The sequence below is a fragment of the Lonchura striata genome, chromosome 33 (assembly GCF_046129695.1).
Source record: "Lonchura striata isolate bLonStr1 chromosome 33, bLonStr1.mat, whole genome shotgun sequence".
Lineage (NCBI taxonomy): Eukaryota > Metazoa > Chordata > Aves > Passeriformes > Estrildidae > Lonchura > Lonchura striata.
In genome coordinates this window covers 2,744,166-2,764,475 of record NC_134635.1, presented here as the reverse complement: position 1 = coordinate 2,764,475, position 20,310 = coordinate 2,744,166, and the positions used below count along the sequence as shown (strand labels likewise).

The 20,310-nt window shown below is 55.7% G+C and overlaps 1 protein-coding gene across 1 annotated transcript; it reads right to left on the bottom strand.

Moving 5' to 3' along the window:
- Positions 1-1,847: 1,847 nt before the first annotated feature.
- VPS45 (vacuolar protein sorting 45 homolog) lies at positions 1,848-15,623 on the bottom strand. Its single transcript, XM_021542109.2, has 15 exons — positions 15,360-15,623; positions 15,133-15,267; positions 14,771-14,831; positions 14,191-14,270; positions 13,552-13,620; positions 13,167-13,304; positions 12,724-12,834; positions 11,316-11,450; positions 10,904-11,017; positions 10,494-10,661; positions 8,004-8,162; positions 6,491-6,598; positions 6,136-6,257; positions 4,659-4,790; positions 1,848-2,341 (listed from the first exon to the last, which is right to left on the bottom strand). Exons 1-15 carry the CDS (start codon positions 15,450-15,452, stop codon positions 2,254-2,256), a joined length of 1,713 nt encoding a protein of 570 aa, XP_021397784.1. The 5' UTR covers positions 15,453-15,623; the 3' UTR covers positions 1,848-2,253.
- Between the last annotated feature and the right edge of the window lie 4,687 nt (positions 15,624-20,310).

Sequence of the window (20,310 nt, the reverse complement as noted above, 5' to 3'; positions counted from 1 at the left end):
TTTGGCTTATTTTGTCTGCCTCCTCCATGTCCTGCAAGTAAGATTGATCCATCATCCATCAGTGGATCAGGTTTCCAATGACTGTCCATCCCCCACCCTTGATTTCAAGCTGTAGTTTCACCCCAATATTCTAGAATTAATGCAGAGTCCTAGGGATGTACTTGGATTCTGGAGTATTTCCAGAGCTTCTGTGTTTGTATTCCATTCTGAGCATTGGCATTTTTGCCATGAGCTGTGGATGCACTGCATACCTGAGAATACCTGGGACAGAGACACAAACCACTCTCTACACCAAATCCAGGGGTTGCCTTCTCATCCTATGCCTCTGCAATCCTGAACTCCATGGGCCTCAAGACCAGGATTTGTTGTCTCTGTGCCTCAGTTTCCCCTTTTACCCCAAAGTTTGTTCCAGGCAGGGCTGATAGCAGAGGACAGATGACCCACGTCAGCTGCCCAGGGCCCCCAGTGTATCCCTAGGACATCACAGAACCTGCCAATTTATTTAATGATATTTTGCCTTCCAACTGGACTTGTCCTTCCTCACATCCTGTTTTTGGTGGCCAGGGCCTGCAGAGCACCGGCTGATGGCCAATACCAGATGGCACAGTGCTGGTGGCAGTAGGACAGCTCCGTTGTGCCCTTTGGATCCAGGGCCCACGCTCTTCCCAAACGTCCTCTGGTGCCAGGGAAGTTGCCCTGAAACCACAGCAGGTAATGCACCTGCACACACCTCCCTCCTCATCCCTGGGAGCAGAAATTCAGCTGCAGTTGGGATCCTCAGGCTGTTCTGACAGTGCGACAGTGAGTCACACTGTGAAAGATGTGACCAATGATTCAGAGCTGGAAACATCAACAATTTACAGGGAAGGAAGGAGATAGGAGGGAACCCGTCTCCCATTTCTCTACCAGGAACAGGAGACTGTGCTTCCAGCAATGAGGCTGACCCTGGGGGCTGCTCACCAGTGGTCAGTGCAGCTTCTCATCTCCATCCCTGTGGGCAGAATTAAAAGCCTCTTCAGGGTGTGTTTGTGTCTCTCCCTGTATTCACAAGCCCCTGTTGCTACCCTGGCCCTGATGCTGTAGCTGCTTCTTGTGCTGATTGCCAGAATCGCCTCTTCTTGCAGAGCAGAGCATCAAACTCTCAGTTTATTTATGTATTTAACACCCCACACGCAGCATTTTACCTCTGGATATCAAGTGTGAAGCTGCTGCCTGGAAGGTGAGTAGAGTTTAATTAGGACACATGCTTTTCTTTGTCTCTGAACACAATTACAGCCTTAGTGTCTGGGGAAGGGGCTGCTGGAGCAGTGGATGGGGCAGGGGGCTGCCCAGTATCTTCTGACAGCTGTGACTCAGCTGCCCTCTGTTGGGGTCTCAGGCTGTCAGAGACTTCAGTCACCTGTAAGAGGGAATTCTTGCAGCTCTGCCTGTCCCAATGACCCAAAATTCACCATAAATTCACCATACAGATGCCCACCCAGTTCCACCCTGGCTGTGGGCAGAGAATTCTCCCCCAGCACAGGCTTTGTTCTCCCCTCCCTTCCCCAAAGAGCTGACCCCCAGGGCCAGGTCCCCCCCTCCCTGCAGGGCTTTGCTCTCTCCCACATCAACAGGACTTAGTTGTGATGCCAAGATAATTCCCGGGGATTTAGGAGCTCATTGCATTTGATCTGGCTTGTTAATTCCCAATCAAGTGCTGATTAGAGGCCAGGGAGCAGAGCTGGAAACACACTTGCAGGTTCCTTGGTGTGGTCCTGGAGGGGAGCAAAAGCTCCCGTGGAGGCTCAGACTGTAACTGCACCTTGTGGCCTTGGGAAAGGGAAAGTGGGAATCATCTAGCAGACAGATTTGGCCAAAGTGGGGGATTTAATAGGATTCAACATATACAGATAACAGAGCAAAGGGCTCCTGTGCCCACCAGCCACACCCCCACAGCTGCTCCCCCAGCACGGGGCAGCATCGCTGGGCTCCTCATGGGACTCATCCCGTGTGTCCCATAAAGAGCCAGGAGCTGCAGGGATTCAAGGGCTTTCCCAGGCTCTCCTCAGGTGGCCATCCCAGTCCTGGAGCTGTTTGTGAGGGGACAATGAGGAGCTGCAGTGGGGGGCACATCCTTGCCTTTGGGCTAGCAACAGCTCCAGCGTTCGCTGCCATTCTGGGTGTGGAGAGGAAGCTCCAGCTGCAGGGCAGGAACATCCTGCTCTGCTCTGGGAAAGCTCTGAATGTTCAAAAAAGTACTCATTCCTTCAGGATTCACCGTCGGCTGCTGGACCTTGGTGGGACTTGGGAGCTGTCAGTGCTTCGACCGCGGAATCCTGCGGCTGTGACCTCCTCCAGGAAGCTGCCAGGAAAGGTTCAGGTCAGTGGAACAAGGGCCAGAGATCTGCTCATGGCACCCTGATACTTGTTCCAGAGGTGTCCAAGGCCAGAGGGGCTGTGACTGTCCCCAGCACAAGCCTCAGGCCTGCTGGCATCACACACGCACAGCTGGGAGCAGCTCCCAAAGCCAGGAATGTTCCCAGCTGGAAGGATGCTGCCCGAGGATGGTTCCTCTGGCAAGTGGCACCACGGCCATTCCCAGGCTGACTCATCACTCAGTGTGCTGATCAGGTGATCTCAACAGCAGTGCTTAAAAAATACCCCAAAAGATAAAGAAATACAAAGCAAGATATGCCACAAATCCTACAGAAATGGGATTCCTCTAAACCGGGGAAGTGGGGCTGGAGCAGCTCTTCCTGCCCAGGTTGTGAATCTTGAGGGGTTTGAAATATAGTAAAACCCTCAAATCTCCTGCAAAACCCTGCAGCAACACCCAGTCTGAGTCCCATCAGACACAGCTGGGAGGGGGCACAGCCAGGGCACTGCCCACAGTGGCACCAGCTCTGGCACAGGCTCTGGCACCTGGCTTTGTGTTCCAGCCTGAGCTCTCCCTCCTCCAGGTTATTTTTAGGCACTAGAACCAGGCAGAACTGAGCTCTGGCAGGGAATGACTGGTGTTTTTCGGGTCTCTGGTTCTGTGCTGTCTGGAGCAGGTTGTGCCTGTGACCAATGACACCTCAGGCTCCCTTGGCACGGCCTCTCTGAGCACATTCCCAGTCTGGAGCGACTGGAGGCAAGATCCAAACTCCCACCTGCCCTCCAGGGATGAGCTGCACCACAGCACAAATTCCCCCTGCTGAGGCTGCTGTTCTGAGGACCCTGCAGGAACAGGTGAGGATGCAGCACAGGCACCTGCAGGTACCTCCACAGCAGGGTCTGGAGATGGAACTCTCAGGAGAAATGAGCCTTGTGCCGTGGAGGGTCCCCAGGAGGATCCGGTGCCACCACTGTGGCTGTAACTGGGTAACTGGGTCAGGCCCCACATACTGGGATTAGTCCCAGCAGGTTCATCTCAACCTGCCCAGGATGAGTCAGCCCCAGCACCAGATGTTCCTGGCAACCCTTTTTATCCGATTATTGATCCTTTGTAACCCTTTCTCCTCCAAACCCTGCGGAATTGCTCTGGAATCTCTAGGAGCAGAGCGGATTCCCCATCCTTTGGGCCACCCCTCTGGGCCCACAGATGTTGGTCCCAATTCCAGCAGGGAGTAAGGACAATGGGACCAGGATTAGGTGCTTACATGGCTGCTCAGCGCATTAACACCCAAATCCCCTTGTTTCTGGTGATATATCTGCCCTAATCCCACAGGAATCAGCAAGGCCATGGATTACGTGAGGGGTTGGGACACACTAAAACCTGGCTTTCCTCGTATCAGACACCTTATGGATGTGCTGAGATATCCCTGATCCTAGGGCACTGTGCTGAAATCGTGGATAACAGTGGACAGGAGACAGTTTTATTGTCCTTCCATCCTCAAGGAAACCTTATCCTAGAGAAAATGGATCATTTGGGACAGAGCTGTTTCAGAACAGGCCCTTTGCTGGCCAAATCCGGCCCTTCCAAAGCACCAGCCTTTTATTTTCCTTTCCCCCCACCCCTACACTTCATTCTTTGAAATGCAAATTTGGATACAGAATCCCAGCTTTTCTGTAAATAATTCAGGGACTGCACAGCAGCAGGGCCCAAACCAGCCCGGGTGGCTCCTAGCAGCACCAATCCAAGCAGATCCAGTGATGGAGCTGCAGATCCTGAGCTTCAGCAGCAGCTCAGGATTTTTCCCACCATCCCACTCTGAGCACTGGGAATCTGGAGAGAATTCCTGCTCTCCTGCCTGGCCAGCAGCAAGCTGTGCTGATGGGAAGCAATTCCCACTGTAGCCTCAATTCTTTCCTGTGCCCAAAGTGAGTAATTTGGGTTCAGGAAAAGTTATTTGTATTTATAAACCAGACATTTCACACTGGGAATTCCATACTGACAGGGATCTTTGCCCACCTTCAACAAAGCAGATGCAGGTTCATTCAGTGCTGAATTCACATGTGCTGCCCTGGCTTCCCATTGTTATGAACTAGAAAAACTGCAGAAAACTCTACTTGCCTGCCCTTGAATTGATGGAAATGCAAGTTAAACCTCCAGCTCAGAGATCTGTCCCACAGTTACCATGAGCAGAGCTGGGTCCGGAGCACTGACACCCATTCCCATGTGGGGATCCCCCAGGTATCCCAAATTCCTGCCCTTCCAGCAGTTTCACAGGCAGGACCTGCCGAGGGGTGGATTTTACCTCCTGGTGTTGTGGATGGTGGTCCCACCCAGGACGATGCGGACGCCGGGGTTGGAGCGGTTCAGGTTGAACACGGTCAGAGCCTCCTCGTAGGTGGCCCCTCCGATGAGGAACACGATAATGTCCTGAGGCCTGGGATAAAGGCACAAATCATGGATTGGTTTGGCTTGAAGGGACCTCAAAGCTTATCTCTAAGGCACACCTTCACCAGACCAGGTGGATCCAAGCCCTGTCCAACCTAGCCTTGGACACTTTCTGGGATGGAGCAGCCACAAATATTGATTTGGGATCAGACAAAGCCAAGGATAAATCCTGCACCTTGGAGGCAGTGATCCATGATCCAGAGGGTGCCTCCTCTAGACCCTCCCTCATCCCTGTAATGTGCCGAGCTCGGAGCTGAAAACAACCACTGAATCCCCCAAAACCTCTCCTCTCCTAAACTTTCAACCACAGCCCTGAGCAGCCTCCAGCAGCACCACCCCGATCCCTGTGGATCCATGTGCCACATTTAATGCATGATTTGCTGGGGCTGGGAAATCAGGATCGATTCTGGAGTCAGGCAAGGACACAGGCTGCAGGAGCTGTGCTGCCTTGGAGCTCCCAGGCTCAGGGCTTGTGACTGCTCAGGGACTGCCAGAATTTGTGCCTCAGTTCACCTGAGGGGACATTTCCCAGCCAGCAGGGAAACGTGGGATGGTCAAGGGAAGCCAAGCAAGAGGAAGGGAGGAAAGGAGGGAAGCACCTTCCTCCATCCCAACACAAACTCAGGTGTGCTGTGCACATCCTGCTTTCAAGTGAGCTGGTCCTTTCTTCTCCCATAACCACCCTCCCAGTCCCTTGGAAGGACCAATAACAGGGATTTCATTCTTGGAGCACTGCTTGGACAGCATGACCTGGAGCAAAGCTGCTCCTGCCTGGCTGGACACAGGAACAGAGGGAGCATGTTGGCCACTAGATCTCCATGGATCCTCACACCATTTCCTCCCTGCCCAAGGGATGTGGGAAAGCAGGGAAAACTCACGGGAAAGGCGAGTGTAGTCCTTTCCCACTGCGATCTGTATCACCACTAAGCACCCAAAGCCTGTCTCCTCAGAGTCTGGGTTAGGTCTGCATGACCCTCTCCAGCAGGATCCCGTTTCCATTGGGAACAGTACTGGCTCAGGCCAGGAGAGCTGCAGCTGGACTATTTTTGGCAGTCTCCAAACACCATCACAGAGCCAGCTCTGATGAGGAAGGGCTTCATCCTTCACCTGAGCACATCCAAGCCAGCTAAGCAAGCCAGGCTGGGACATACCCCAGTCCTGCTCCAGGGAACATTCCTGGGGATACAAGACCTCCACAATCAAGGGATTTCTGTGCCAAGCCCTAGTTCTGTTCATCATCAGTGCAACCCTGCTGTGGGGACAGCAGGGATGTCCCAGTGCCAGGGCCAGCCAGTGTGTCCCAGTGCAGGCTCTGCCCCAATGGCCCCACGTACCTGTCCCGGAGTGTGTTGGGGCCCAGGTAGGGATACTGGCTGTCCTTGAGCTTTCCCTTGATGAGCTGGTCCAGGGTTTCCTGGAGCAGGGGCTGGTGCTGGGTGTACACGTTCTCGATGCCCTGCGGCCGGAGAGAAGCTCTTTAGAAGTGGCCCAGCAAGGAAGGAGCATCAGCAGAGGCACAGCAGGTACTACCCCTAAATTTAGGACTGAGAAGCTCTCCAGCAGCTCACTCCCGTTGTCCTGAGTGGAATCAGGCCCTGAAGCCACTGAGCCAACCCTGCCAGCCCTGCTCCTCCTCTGGGCTGCAGTTCTGGTTGAGTCTGTCCCCATTTCCCCAAGGCATCTCGGTACCTTCAGGCCTTTGAGGAACTGCTTGGTGATGGCCACGGCATCCTTGGGGCTGAACAGGTCACTGCCTCGGACACGCTTCCCTCCGTACTCCACCACGGCAGACACCAGCTGTGCAGGGAGAGGGCAGGAGCCCCATCAGCTCCTTCCAGGCTGTGCTGAGGACTCACTGCAGACACCTCGTGGAGGTGTGCAACGGGGACAAGGAGCCACGGAGGCGATCCCAATGGAACTGTACATGGAGGTGAGGGGGCAGAGCAGCAGCACACCCACGCTCCCCAGACCCTCCTGCTTGAGGAGAAGCTTCATCTCCATCGCCTGCAGCAGCGACAGCAGCTCCTCCACACGAGGTGACATCATCCCGCTCCTCCACCTCCTCCCCAGCTGCTCCTGGCACTGCCGCCTGCTCCCTCCCTGCCAGCTCCTCTCCATCCCCAGCCCCTCGCTGCAGCCACTGCCTGTGCTGCAGAAGCTGGGGAAAGTGGGGGAGGAAAAGAAGAGAGGAAGCACATCCCAGGCCCATGTACGTGCCACACTCCCCTCCCAGCAGGCTCCTGCCATCCCTTCTTGATTAAATCCTTCATAATATCACAGAATCACAGACTAGTCAGGAGTGGAAGGGACCTCTGGAGTCCAACCCCCAACATCACTGATTTAGGAAATGGAAATCGAGCCACTTATTTAGAACACCTTTTACAGCCACACCCACAGGTCCCAGCCGAGCTCAGAGCTCTGTGCAACAACACAGCCCTGGGCTGACCCGGAGCAGGCAGATTTCACCCCAAACAGCAGCAATTCCCCCATCCTGTAGGACATCGGGGCTGCCCCACCCTGGGGTTATGCCCCGGTACTGCCCTGCCCCACCCTGGGGTTACCTGGCGGTACCTGCCCCCATCCTGCCCCACCCCGGGGTTACCTGGCGGTACCTGCCCCCATCCTGCCCAACCCCGAGGTTACCTTGTGGTACCTGCCCCCGTCCTGCCCCACCCCGGGGTTACCCCCCTGTACCTGCCCCACCCCGGGATTACCTGGCAGTACCTGCCCCCGTCCTGCCCCACCCCGAGGTTACCTGGCGGTACCTGCCCCCCATCCTGCCCCACTCTGGGGTTACCTGGCAGCACCTGCCCCCATCCTACCCCACCCCGGGGTTACCTGGCAGCACCTGCCCGCATCCTGCCCCACCCCGGGGTTACCTTGCAGTACCTGCCCCCCATCCTGCCCCACCCCGGGGTTACCTGGCAGTACCTGCCCCCCATCCTGCCCCACCCCGGGGTTACCTTGTGGTACCTGCCTCCCATCCTGCCCCACCCCGGGGTTACCTGGCAGTACCTGCCCCCATCCTGCCCCACCCCGGGGTTACTTTGCGGTACCTGCCCCCCATCCTGCCCCACCCTGGGGTTACCTGGCAGCACCTGCCCCTGCCCCACCCCGGGGTTACCTTGCGGTACCTGCCCCCCATCCTGCCCCACCCTGGGGTTACCTGGCAGCACCTGCCCCTGCCCCACCCCGGGGTTACCTTGCGGTACCTGTCGGTGCCGCCGCGGCCGCGCAGCTCCTCCAGCAGCGCCGGGAGGCCGCTGCTGGCGTGGCGCTCGTAGCGCAGCGCGTAGAGCATCACCAGCCGTGCCGCGTCCAGCTCCGACACCCGCGGGCTCTGCAGCAGCCGCCGCACGCTCTGCGGGACACCGGGCACTGCTCAGGGCCACACCGGACTGGGGACACTGAGGACTGCCCTCGTGGGTGTCACCGTTTATCAGTCATTTATCAGTCACTTATCAGTCACTTATCAGACTGGTTTCACTGCCCAGCAACAACACCGCCACAGGGACAATGCAAGAGGATCCAGTTGTGGTATAAACCCCACAGCCCGGCTTCCTCAGGAGGATTTACTGGAGTACCAGTTGGTTTTGGGTCTTTCCATGGAACTGGGAATTCAGAGCACACCTCTGATGGGTCCTGTGCCCCTCGTGGTGCTGCAGGAGGGGAAAGTTGTGCACAGGCACTTTCAGACACCTCCAAGCTCTGCCTGGGTTTTTCAAGCTCAAGCAGAGCCACCCCACAGGTTCCACCACTATAGTGGCTGCAAAAAAAAAACCCTCAGGCAATCCCCCCAACTCCATTTCCTTTTTGGAAGGTGTAAGGCAGAGGCATCAAAGTCTCAGCAAACCTTTGGATGGGAGATGTGGAGGAATAAACTGCACATTTGGTAGAAAAGAAGGGAAGGAATTAAAACATGGAAAGAAGAGATCCCAGCTACCGGGAAGAGCAGGGATCTGTTATCACTCCTGATCTGCTGCTGGATTCACCACCCTGGCCCAGATGTTTATTGGCATCTATTTAACTGATGCTGACTGAAAACACAGCATAAAATCCTGGCTGAGGAGGAATTTGACCATTGAAGGTCAGGAATTCACCTGTGAGGGGAGAGCCGGAGCCCCAGGGAGGTTCCTGTGCTGGCAGTGCCAGGAACAGCAGGAAACAGAGAACAGAACAGCCATTGTCCATGGGAGGAGCCGGGATTCCAACCTTCCATTCAGCTCCCAGGCCTCATGCACTGTGTCAGGGTTAATGAGAGCCCAGGGGAGGAAGAACCCGAATGTCCCAGACTGGTGGGGCCAAGGCCACCAGAGATCCAACAATCCCTGAAGTGACATCAGAGGAGAACAATTCCAGCCTTATTCCAGGCTCTGGCTGCTGCTTCTTGTCCCATGGCCTTGCCCCTCTTGCTGCCAGTGGGAGCCGCAGCAGGGACAGCCCAGGGACAAAGATCCCACCTACAGGGGTTTCCATTTATTTCCAAGCTGCTGCATATCTTCCAGTGGCCTCAGTTGCCAGAAATACAACAGGGCTTTTCAGGCACAGGGCTGGATGGAAACTGAGGCAGCATTTCTGCTCTAAAACTGCAGAAATGCTGTTTGTGTAGAGCAGGACCAAGGTGACCCCAGGAACACCAGGACTCACCTGGCACCAGCTCTGTGCTGTGTATATTCCATCAAAAATCATGGCTCACAGTGCAGGGAGGGAGCAGACTGGGAATATTTGACTTTTAAACCTCAACAACCTGAGCTGGAGACAGTGATACAGCATGAGGACCTCAGAGGCTGCTTCCAGCAAACACATTTCTGGCTGCATTCCCAGTTCCATACTCAGCCATGTAAATCCTGCCAGACACCAGCTATGGAATCCCATCCCTACACTCGCTGGTCCATAGGGAAGCATCAACTCAGAGGATGGGAGCACATTCCACCTCTGGGGACAGTCCAGTGTTATCCCCTCGGCCCCCACTTGGAGTTCAGAGTCACAGAGGTGGGGAAGAAACTGATCTCAAACCTGCTGGAAATGCTTTTCCTCATTTCCCAATCCCTCTGCTTCCCCAGTGCCATGCAGGGGTCTGTTACGTGTTGGGAATCCCCCTCCACTAATCAAGGAATTATTTTTCAGAAGTGAGTGGCTGCTCCAGCCCTGCTCTGAGCCAGCCCCATCCCAAAGCTGCTGTTGAACACCAGCCCAAATCCATCACCACTGACTCTGCCAGACCCTGCTCTGGTCACAGCACAAGGGGCCACACTCAGCTGTCACAGAGCCTCCCTCCAGCTTTTCCAGGCCTCTCTGCCAAAGAAATCTTGGATCTAAGAGTCTTTCCAGTGGCTTTTCTTAAAAAAATAGGTAAAGACAATTCCACGGATTGCAGCTCTTCTCCTGCCCAACACACATCAGCTCCTGCATAATGTCTGAGGTTTTTTTATCCTAGTGCCTGCCAGAAGCCAACTGGCTGAATATAATGAAAGAATGTTGGATTGTGGGATGTAAGGACAGGATTTGCAAAGATACTTCTCAAGCCAGTTATTAACGATGACTCATTCCCATCTGAGCTGAGCGCCGAGGAACAATTCCACATGCAGTGTCCCTCCCCACAGGGTATCCACACACAGAGCTCCCACTTCACATCCCCACTCCCAAGGGAGTGATGGGATGAAATCCCCCAATCCAGAGGCGGGATGAGTACCTGGAGGGCACTGGAATGGTCATTCTGGCAGGCCAGCTCCTGCTCCACCTCTGACACCTCCAGCAGGTTCCGCTCCGCCACCAGCCGGGACAGCTCCCCCACCACTGTCACGTGCTTGGACACTGTGCCTGACATCTTCTTGAACTGAGGGTAGTTCTCCACAAAGGCCTGTGATGGGAAACTGAGGCAGTGGGTGCTTCCAGGGAAAAGCAGGAGATAAAAGATGGGTGCAGCCAGCCATAAACTGCACAAATTCCCAGCAATTCTGTGCAGGTGTGCAGAGGATCAGACACCTTGATCTCAGGAGCTCACAGGATTTCTCTCATTACCAGGAGATTTCTAGGAGAGATGTACTTTTTATTTACTCCTATGGATGGATGGGACACAGCTGGGATGGACTTTGTCTGTACCTTCATATCTGCTATGGACTCCAGCTTCTGCTGCTCCTTTGGCTTCCTCCTCTGGAAATCCTCCATCAGGTTCTTGATGTTGGTGCCAATCTCGGCGAAGTTCAGGTACATGTTCTGTGTGGAACAAGATGGGAAGCAGAGGGAAACTCATTTGAGAGAGTCTTGACCAAGGAAGAGCCTTGAGCACCTGGGAGAAGGTGGCTCCATCCCCCAAAACCTGCAGCAGGGTTTGAAATCAAACCACAAACACGTTTTTTAGGACATGTTATCCCACGTCAGGTGTCGCTGGTGCTGCAAACTGGCTGTCACAAATGGCACATCCCCACCCCGAGGCTCAAAGTCACAGGGAAGCTCCTTTCCCGTGGCAAACCCCCAGACATGGGTGCTGGAGAAGCCTCCCTGGGACACCTACGTTGGCGTAGAACTCGTCGTTCTCAGCTGACAGGACGACCTCCCGCAGGTCCTTGCTGATCCCCGGCACCCGGGACAGGTCGATGCGGTTGTTGTTGATCCCCAGCAGCTCGTGGACCATGGCCTGGTACGTCCACTGCCAGGGGACAGAGAAAGGCAAAGGGATGACCTTGGTGAGACACAGCACTGGGAAATCAATGGAGTTCAGCTGAACCCAGCCAGAGCTGCTCCTGCTACCCAGGACACACAGCAGAGTTTGGGAGTGTGTCCCTCAGAGCAGCCAGGACATTCCGATGAAAATGAATATCATGGATAAATAATCAGATGGGGAGACAGTGCAGAGGGAAACCTTCCCCCTCCAGGGCCATTCCTGAATCACAGTATCACAGGATGGTTTGGGTTGGAAGGGACATTAAACCCATCCTGTTCATGGCAGGGACACCTCCCACCAGCTCAGGAATTCCTGCAGGTACCTTCAAAAGAGACTGAAGAGTGATGAGGATTAACATTCCTGTTCCAGCACCTCTGTTGGCCACCAAACCCCATAACTTTCTGCCCAGGCAGGGAGGGGTCCCACAGTTCTGCTGCAGAATTCCCTACATGCTCCGCTGGCAGGAGCATTTCTGCACATCAGGAATTTCTATTTTTATCCTGAGAAGTCTAATAATAACCCAGAGAGAACAGTGACAGCTGATCAGAGCCCTGCCGTGCCCAACACGCCATTTACACCCCCAGGAATCTCTTTGGGATAGGAAATCCTGAAACAGCAGATAACGCCTGATGCTGAGCACAATCCTAAACACCACAAACCAGGTGTGAGCTGGGCTGTGACAGCCACACCCCTCTGTGACACAGATGTCACCTCCAGCTCCTGCAGAACTGGTGTTACAGCAGCTCTGAGGCTGCTGGTCCCACCCAGGTGCAGCTCCTGATCCCCAGGTTCCAAGGGAACCCCACAGAAAGGAAGGGAGACCAACAGATCCTGCCAGGATCTGCAGCACAGCATGGAACAAATAAATCCAACAGCTCCCAGCAAACCCAGCAGCCATCAATAACAGAGGGAGACTCAGCAGGGCAAGGTCACTCGACAGCCGTGTGCTGTTCACAGCCCCACAAACAACCCTTGGGAAAGGCCCTGCAAAGCACTGGGGCTCCAGAAGCCACATGGAAGTGCTGGTGGCCCTGTTTTCCAGAGTGCTGGGTCCATCTACCACTGAAATCAGCACAAATAATCCCCACTCAGGTCTGGAAAATCTAGCCAGGGGATAAAAGAGGAATTTTGTAGGGACTGGGGGTGGGAAGCAACACTTTTCTCTCCTACATCCAACCCATGACCTGACAGGGGTAGAACTCCAGCTGCTGCAGGACTCCCACCCCTTCCCCAGCCTGGCACACCTGGGTGTGCTCACCTGGTTCAGGAGTGGGGTGATGGCATCGTCCGACCGGTCCAGGATGAGGAGCAGGGGAGGGACCTCTGTGCGCCGGAAATCAAACAGCTCGTACTCCTTCGTGATCACTTGCTGTGGAGAAATGGGAAAAATCCCACGTGGAACGCCTGGAAAAGGCTCCCTCTCAGCGTGGACTCAGGCACAGAGGGAAGGGAGGCTGAAACCCCAACTGTGCTGCTTTGTCTGCACTGCCAGGGAGGAGCTGAAGGCCCCAGGGAACTGGGACACTGCTCCCAGGAATGCTGTACTGGGAGCGGAGCAGGACATGACCTGCCTAGTGCTGGGCTTCCAAGTAAATGATGGAATTTACAGGAATTGACTGAAAACAGGTGTTTCCCTCCACATGTAAAAAACTAACCAAGACTGAATTCATCCTAAAGGGATGTGCTGTGGGTTGCTCTCACCTTCACACACTCGGCCAAGCGCTTCGCTGGCTCTGAGGAGAGCTGGTACCGGATCATGGGGCACTTCTTCAGGGACAGGAGCAGAGCAGTGAGCCCTTGGGTTGTCCTGGTGAGCTGAGCCGGGTCCCAGCTGCGGCCCTGGAAGGAAAGGCTGCACCTCACATGGATGCACTGGTCCCAAACTTTCCCACGTCCTTGTTTCTAAGCCCTGAAGTCTCACAGGAAAGCACAGCTTCCCTGAAGCAGCAGATACCCAGGGGCTGAACACAAACTCCCTGCTGCTCCTCTCCTTGCCACGGCCCATTCCCCTCCAGCAGCCCCCCAATGCCCCGGGTTGTGAGGGCTACACGTTACCCAGTGCAAGGACAACTCGCCGTGTTCCTACCCGGCAGCAGCCCAGGAGGTTCAGGGAGAAGACGTGTGGGTTCACCGCAATGTAGTCGCCATAGAACTCCTGGGGAAGGCAGCAGGACAGCCCTGTGTCTCTGACCCTGACCCCAGGCACAGCCATGGGCCACCACTGACCACACAGCCCCCTCCACCACCGGGACACACTGGTTCAGAACATCCTTCCTTCCTCCACCCCAAACCCCTCCAACCCCGCTGAGAACTCCCATTGGTACTGTGCATTGCTCTGGTGCCCAGCTCTTCATCAGCACCAAAAATGAGGAATCGTGGAATTACTGGCTTTGGAAAAGCCCTTTAAGACCACTGAGTCCAACTGTCCCTCCAGCACTGCCAAGGCCACCTCTAACCCCCTGCTGCCAAGTGCCACATCCCCATGGATTTGAGCTAGGCAGCACCTTGTGAGACACCAAAACCAGCAGCAGCTGTGAGAGCACAGGGCACAGAGAAATGAGACCTTTTCTACCTTTTACCTCTTCATCCCACATTTGTGTCCATCCCTCCTCTCACCCAGGCCTGGCATGCACCAGTTGGGAACAACAGCCCTCCTGCTCCCAGTGTCTGGCAGCCTGGACCTTCCCTTTGTTTTTGGATCTATCTAAAAACATCCAAACTTCACCTGGACTTCAGCCACGACCTCCTGCTCATCGGCCTCGGCCAAGGCCTTCACATCGCTCTTGCTGATGACGTTGCTGAAATCTGGGAGAAAACAGGGACGGGACAGTGGGGCTCCATGCAGACCCTGTGGGATGGGCAGTCTGATCCCCTCTGGAGCAGGAGCAGATCCCACAGGGACCCTCTAACCCTGCACCTGCCGGTGCTGGAATCCCGAGCCACCTCCCAGGGATGCTCCCAACTCATTCCCTGTCCATCTCCCCAGCGCCTGGTCCCGCTGCGTCCTGCAGAGCCACGATGACATCTAGAGGCCACTTCACCCAGTTCCTGACATCCTTCTGATTAATTCCTGGCCTGCAGGACTGGACTTCCACCCCAAACCAGCTGGAGTCATTCTGCCTCATTCCCAAACTCATGGAACATTCCCTGAGCAGGACATGTGGGAAGCCCCTGCCTGGTACGCTTGGCACAGGAAGGTGCCGTGTGATCTTTGCTGAGGTGTGGAGCCCGTCCCATCCACACTGGGATGAGGAGCCTGTTCCAGGTTGATGGAGCTCCAGGACCCCTGGACTCTGCATACTCACAGATGAAGTAGATGCTGTACTTGGGCCTTCGCAGCTCCTGCACCAGGAGCTCCACGTTCTCCTGGATGGAAACAGCACCAGGAAGAGCAGAGTTAAGGAATACAGAACCATGGAATCCTTAGGGTTGGAAAAGCCTCTGAGATCTTGGTGTCCAGCCATTCCCCCAGCACTGCCAAGGCCACCAGGGACCCCTGTCCCCAGCAGCCACATCCACATGGATTTGAACAATTCCCGGGACTGTGGCTCCACCACTGCCCTGTGCCAAGGCTGAACAACCCTTTGCATGGCCGAATTTTCCCAAATATCCAACCTAAACCTCCCCAGCACCATTTAAGGCCGCTTCCTCCCGCTCTGCCCCGTACCTTGGTGGGCCGCAGGAAGCAGATGGCCTTGAGGTGCTTCATGGGCTCCCTGTTGGGTGAGTCGAGGCGCTCGAAGAGATAAACCTCGCGCTGCAGGATCTCGGACTGGGTGTACACCACGCTCACGGCGCCGGTCTGAGGGCGGCAGGGGACAGCGCCCGTCACGGCCCGGCCCCGGCCCCGCTCCCGGCCCCGCTCCCGGCCCCGCTCCCGGCCCCGCCGCTCACCGTCTCCCGGTCCATCAGCAGCACCTTCATGCCGGGGCCGCTGTCCTCGATCATCTTGGACACGTACTGCCGGACCGCCAGCACCGCGTTCATCCTGGCGGGGATGCTGCGCTACCGGCCTGCCCCTGACCCGCTTCGGCCCGGCTCTGGTCCGGCTTCGGCCCCGCTTCGGCCCGGCTCTGGTCCGGCTTCGGCCCCCTTCGGCCCCGCTTCGGCCGCCTTCGGCCCCGCTTCGGCCGCCTTCGGCCCCGCTTCGGCCGCGCCCCGTCCGGCCCCGCTGCCTGCCGGGAGCTGTAGTCCGGCCGCGGGAGCGGCCCCGCCCGCCGCGGCCCCGGGGCTCCGCAGCCCCGGCCCGTCCTTCCCCTCCCGAGGGACCCGAGGGCGGAGCACTGAGCCTGAACCCAGCCGGACTCGCCCCGCAGTTAAACCCACCCAAACCTACCGTAAAACAACACGAACCCGTTCCAACCCGCGCTAAATGCACCCTAAAACGAACCTAAGCCCATCCTAAACACACACAAACCCCCTCCAGGTCTACCCAAACCACCCCAAACAACCCCAAATCTCGTAGACCCACCCCAAGCTCCCACACACGAGGGAGCTGGGCACACCCGAGGGTCCCCCTGGGGTCCCCAAGGACGAAGGACGTGACTCGGTTTCCCTGAGCTGCTCCTGGAAACCCGGGATGGACAAGGCTGCTGCTCCAGGACCGTTCCTGCCCCGCTAATCCCGGGAGCAGGACGCTGGGATTAGGTGCTATTCCCGGCAGGACAGAGCTGACCCACGGCCAGGCACTCCCCCGCTGCCAAAGCCCTATTTATAGCGGGGGATAACAATTAATTAATGAGCATGTCCTGCCTTTCACTTCCAATTAAGCGGCTCCCCACTTCCTCTCAGAGTGACGGACACCTTTGTCGTCTTTAATCCTTCCATTTCCTGCCAAGATTTTGCTTTTCACTTCCAAACGCTTTGGGTCTTCTTTCTGGAGGCTGGGGAGTTTTGCACATGTACAAACTCCAAAGATTTCAGTGGTTTAAACAGGGATTTACCTAGAAAAATACAACTCCAGTATTTTCTTTCTTACATTTTTTGTTATTTCTTGCCTGATTTTGTTTCTCATATCCAAACTGATGCCTTAAGGAGCGTGTGGATGCTCCTGGCCAAAGGATACACACAGTAACAGCAAATGGTATCAAAAATTGGGATTTAATTGCAGCTGATTGATTTCTAGCCTTATTGTTAAATGATTCAGTGTCTGAAAAGTGCTGGTTTAGTTATTGTCCAGTTTCCTTGGAAATGCTTTTGGGTTTTATTTGTGAACTAAGCAAACCCAGGGCATCATCTCCTCTTTAAATCCATCTTTGTCCTTGTCCTTAGGGAAGACAAACCTCTTCATGTGCCATTTTAATGAAATTAATCACAAACCAAATCTCTGAGGCTTCTTGGTAGGATGTTTACCCCTGGTTTGCAGGTAAAACATTTTAAGCAACTTTTATTCTGCAGAAATTTTACACTTTTCAATCCCCACAGGCCGATTGGTGGGGTGGGAGAACAGTTCCATGTCCCGGGAGTGGCTGGAATAATGGAATTATTTAGGCTGGAAAAGACCTCTGCATTTGCTGTAATTTTTAATGTAAACCTTCCTTAAGCATTTATTCAAGTTTAATTTCTGTAAATAACCCTGGTTTAACTCACCAACAACCTCCCTGGGCCTGTCACCACTGCCCAGGCACCAGGACAGACAAATTGAGGCAATAGGATTGTCCTGGATTATGGCACTGCTATTTTAAGGGATGGAATTTGGAGTAGATTCTTTCAAAAGCAATGGATTCTCCACTCCTGATTCCAAGGGGGAATGGCCACGGCAGCCTGTGCCACTCCTGTGTGGGGCAGTTTCCCTGTCCCTGCACGTGGCTCTGGAGGGACCAGCAGCACCCATCTCGGGGTCTGGGTGTCAGGATGAGCCCAAGAATGTAAAAGTCCTCATTTCCCAGCCTGTGCAGCCAAAGAAGAAGTTTGAATGTGTAGGATCAACTTCTCAAGGTTGTTTATTTTCCCTTATCTAGAACATTCTTTTTCTGACCTGCTAAACTCTGTCCAGCACTCGGCCATGGCATTCTGTCCCAAATCTCGGGTGGTGTTTACATTTTATACTCAAAACTATGTGTATTATATTTACAATAATGTGCCATCCATCCTTTCCAAGAAATACCTATCCTGTATGTTAGACAGTGTGTCTCTACCTTAAACCAATAGAAAAGTGATTTTATAGTGAGCTAATAAATATATAAAATGGCCAGGCTGCCATGGCCATTCCCCCTTGGAATCTGGAGAATGGGGATCACTCCGGAGCACAGGGACACTCCAGCCCCTTGCTGGGCAGGATCCACTGTTGTGTGGACAAACAGTGCAGCCAGCAGGGACAAACCCTGGGCCTGTCCTTTGTGTGCTGGACATTTCCCTGCCCCGACACACAAACAATCCCTTTGTGCAGGACACAAACAAGGGCAGGTTCCTGGCACGACACAAAGAACGGATTCAACGTCGGGATCAGCTGAGCTGTGCCCATGACGTGGCCTGTTTGCCACCAGCCCCAGCAGCCCCCACTGGTCACTGCTCCAGCCCAGGGCCTGGCCCAACTGGGTTTTTCCTAAGAGAAAACCCGGTGGTTTTTCTCCAGGAAGGAAGAGGAAGGCAAATTCCCCAGCAATGGCTCCGTGGGAGCTGTGCCAGCACTCCCCGGCACATCCTGACACAGCTGGTGGCATCCTCTGCCCCCTGCTCTGGCCACCAGCCCCCCAGGTCTGGCACGGCGCTGGGACACATTGTGTGCTTCCATGGGCACCCACAGCACGGGGAATGTCATGGGGAATGTCACAGAGAATGTGGGGCCCTTGGCACTTCGAATGTCACAGGGAATATCACAGGGAATGTCACAGGGGATGTCACAGGGAATGTGGGGCCCTTGGCACCTCGAATGTCACAGGGAATGTCACAGGGAATGTCACAGGGGATGTCACAGGGAATGTGGGGCCCCTGGCACCTCGAATGTCACAGGGAATGTCACAGGGAATGTCACAGGGAATGTGGGGCCCTTGGCACAGGGAATATCACAGGGAATGTCACAGGGAATGTCACAGGGAATGTGGGGCCCTTGGCACGGGGAATGTCACAGGGAATGTAACAGGGAATGTGGGATCCTCAGCACAGGGATTGTCAGAGGGAATGTCACAGGCAATGTCACAAGGAATGCCAGGCCCTTGCCACAGGGAATGTCACAGGGAATGTGAGGCCCTTGGCACAGGGAATATCACAGGGAATGTCACAGGGGATGTCACAGGGAATGTGGGGCCCCTGGCACCTCGAATGTCACAGGCAATGTCACAAGGAATGCCAGGCCCTTGCCACAGGGAATGTCACAGGGAATGTGAGGCCCTTGGCACAGGGAATATCACAGGGAATGTCACAGGGGATGTCACAGGGAATGTGGGGCCCCTGGCACCTCGAATGTCACAGGGAATGTCACAGGGAATGTCACAGGGGATGTCACAGGGAATGTGGGGCCCCTGGCACCTCGAATGTCACAGGGAATGTCACAGGGAATGTCACAGGGAATGTGGGGCCCTTGGCACAGGGAATATCACAGGGAATGTCACAGGGAATGTCACAGGGAATGTGGGGCCCTTGGCACGGGGAATGTCACAGGGAATGTAACAGGGAATGTGGGATCCTCAGCACAGGGATTGTCAGAGGGAATGTCACAGGCAATGTCACAAGGAATGCCAGGCCCTTGCCACAGGGAATGTCACAGGGAATGTGAGGCCCTTGGCACAGGGAATATCACAGGGAATGTCACAGGGGATGTCACAGGGAATGTGGGGCCCCTGGCACCTCGAATGTCACAGGCAATGTCACAAGGAATGCCAGGCCCTTGCCACAGGGAATGTCACAGGGAATGTGAGGCCCTTGACAAGGGGAATGTCACAGAGAATGTCACAGGCAATGTCAGAGGCACGGGCCATCCCACCAGCCCTGAGGCTGCTGCCCCACTCCGCATTGTTCCTGTGCCGTGGGTGAGGAACAGGAAACTTTCCATGCTAGGGAAAGCAATTCCCGGTGGGAATCAGCCTCGGGGAGCCCTCACCCTCCGAGGCTGGCATTGCAGCCCTGCTGTGGGGGTACTGACCCCATGGAAGGGGATACCCCTCAAGGTCTCAGGCCCCACGGCGGGAGGGATTACCGACCCCTCAAATGGGGTCTTGGCCCCATTAGGGGCGTCTCCAACCCCACACATACGCCAGATCCTCAGCGGGGTCTGACTCCTTACAGCGAGTCTCAGGCCCCTCATGGGGGTCTTGGGCCCCTCACGGGGGTCATGGGCTCCTCACAGGGGTCTCAGGCTCTTCATGGGGATCACGGGCTCCTCACGGGGGTCTCAGGCTCCTCATGGGGGTCTCAGGCCCTTCATGGAGGTCACAAGCTCCTCATGGGGGTCATGGGCTCCTCACGGGGGTCTCAGGCTCCTCATGGGGGTCATGGGCTCCTCATGGGGATCACGGGCTCCTCATGGGGATCACGGGCCCCTCATGGGGATCACGGGCCCCTCATGGGGGTTACGGGCTCCTCATGGGGGTTACGGGCTCCTCATGGGGGTCTCAGGCCCCTCCTGGGGGTCTCAGGCCCCTCATGGGGATCATGGGTCCCTCATGGGGATCACAGGCCCCTCATGCGGGTTGCAGGCCCCTCATGGGGGTTACGGGCCCCTCCTGGGGGTCTCAGGCCCCTCATGGGGCTCTCAGGCCCCTCACAGGGGGTCTCAGGTCGCACACAGGGGCTCACAGCTCCTCCCGGGGGTCCCAGACCCCTCCCGGGGGTCCCGGGCCCTCTCCGGGCTCCCGTCGCGCCGCCAGGGGGCGCTCTGCTCCCCCGCGCCCGCGCGCCCCACGGGGGG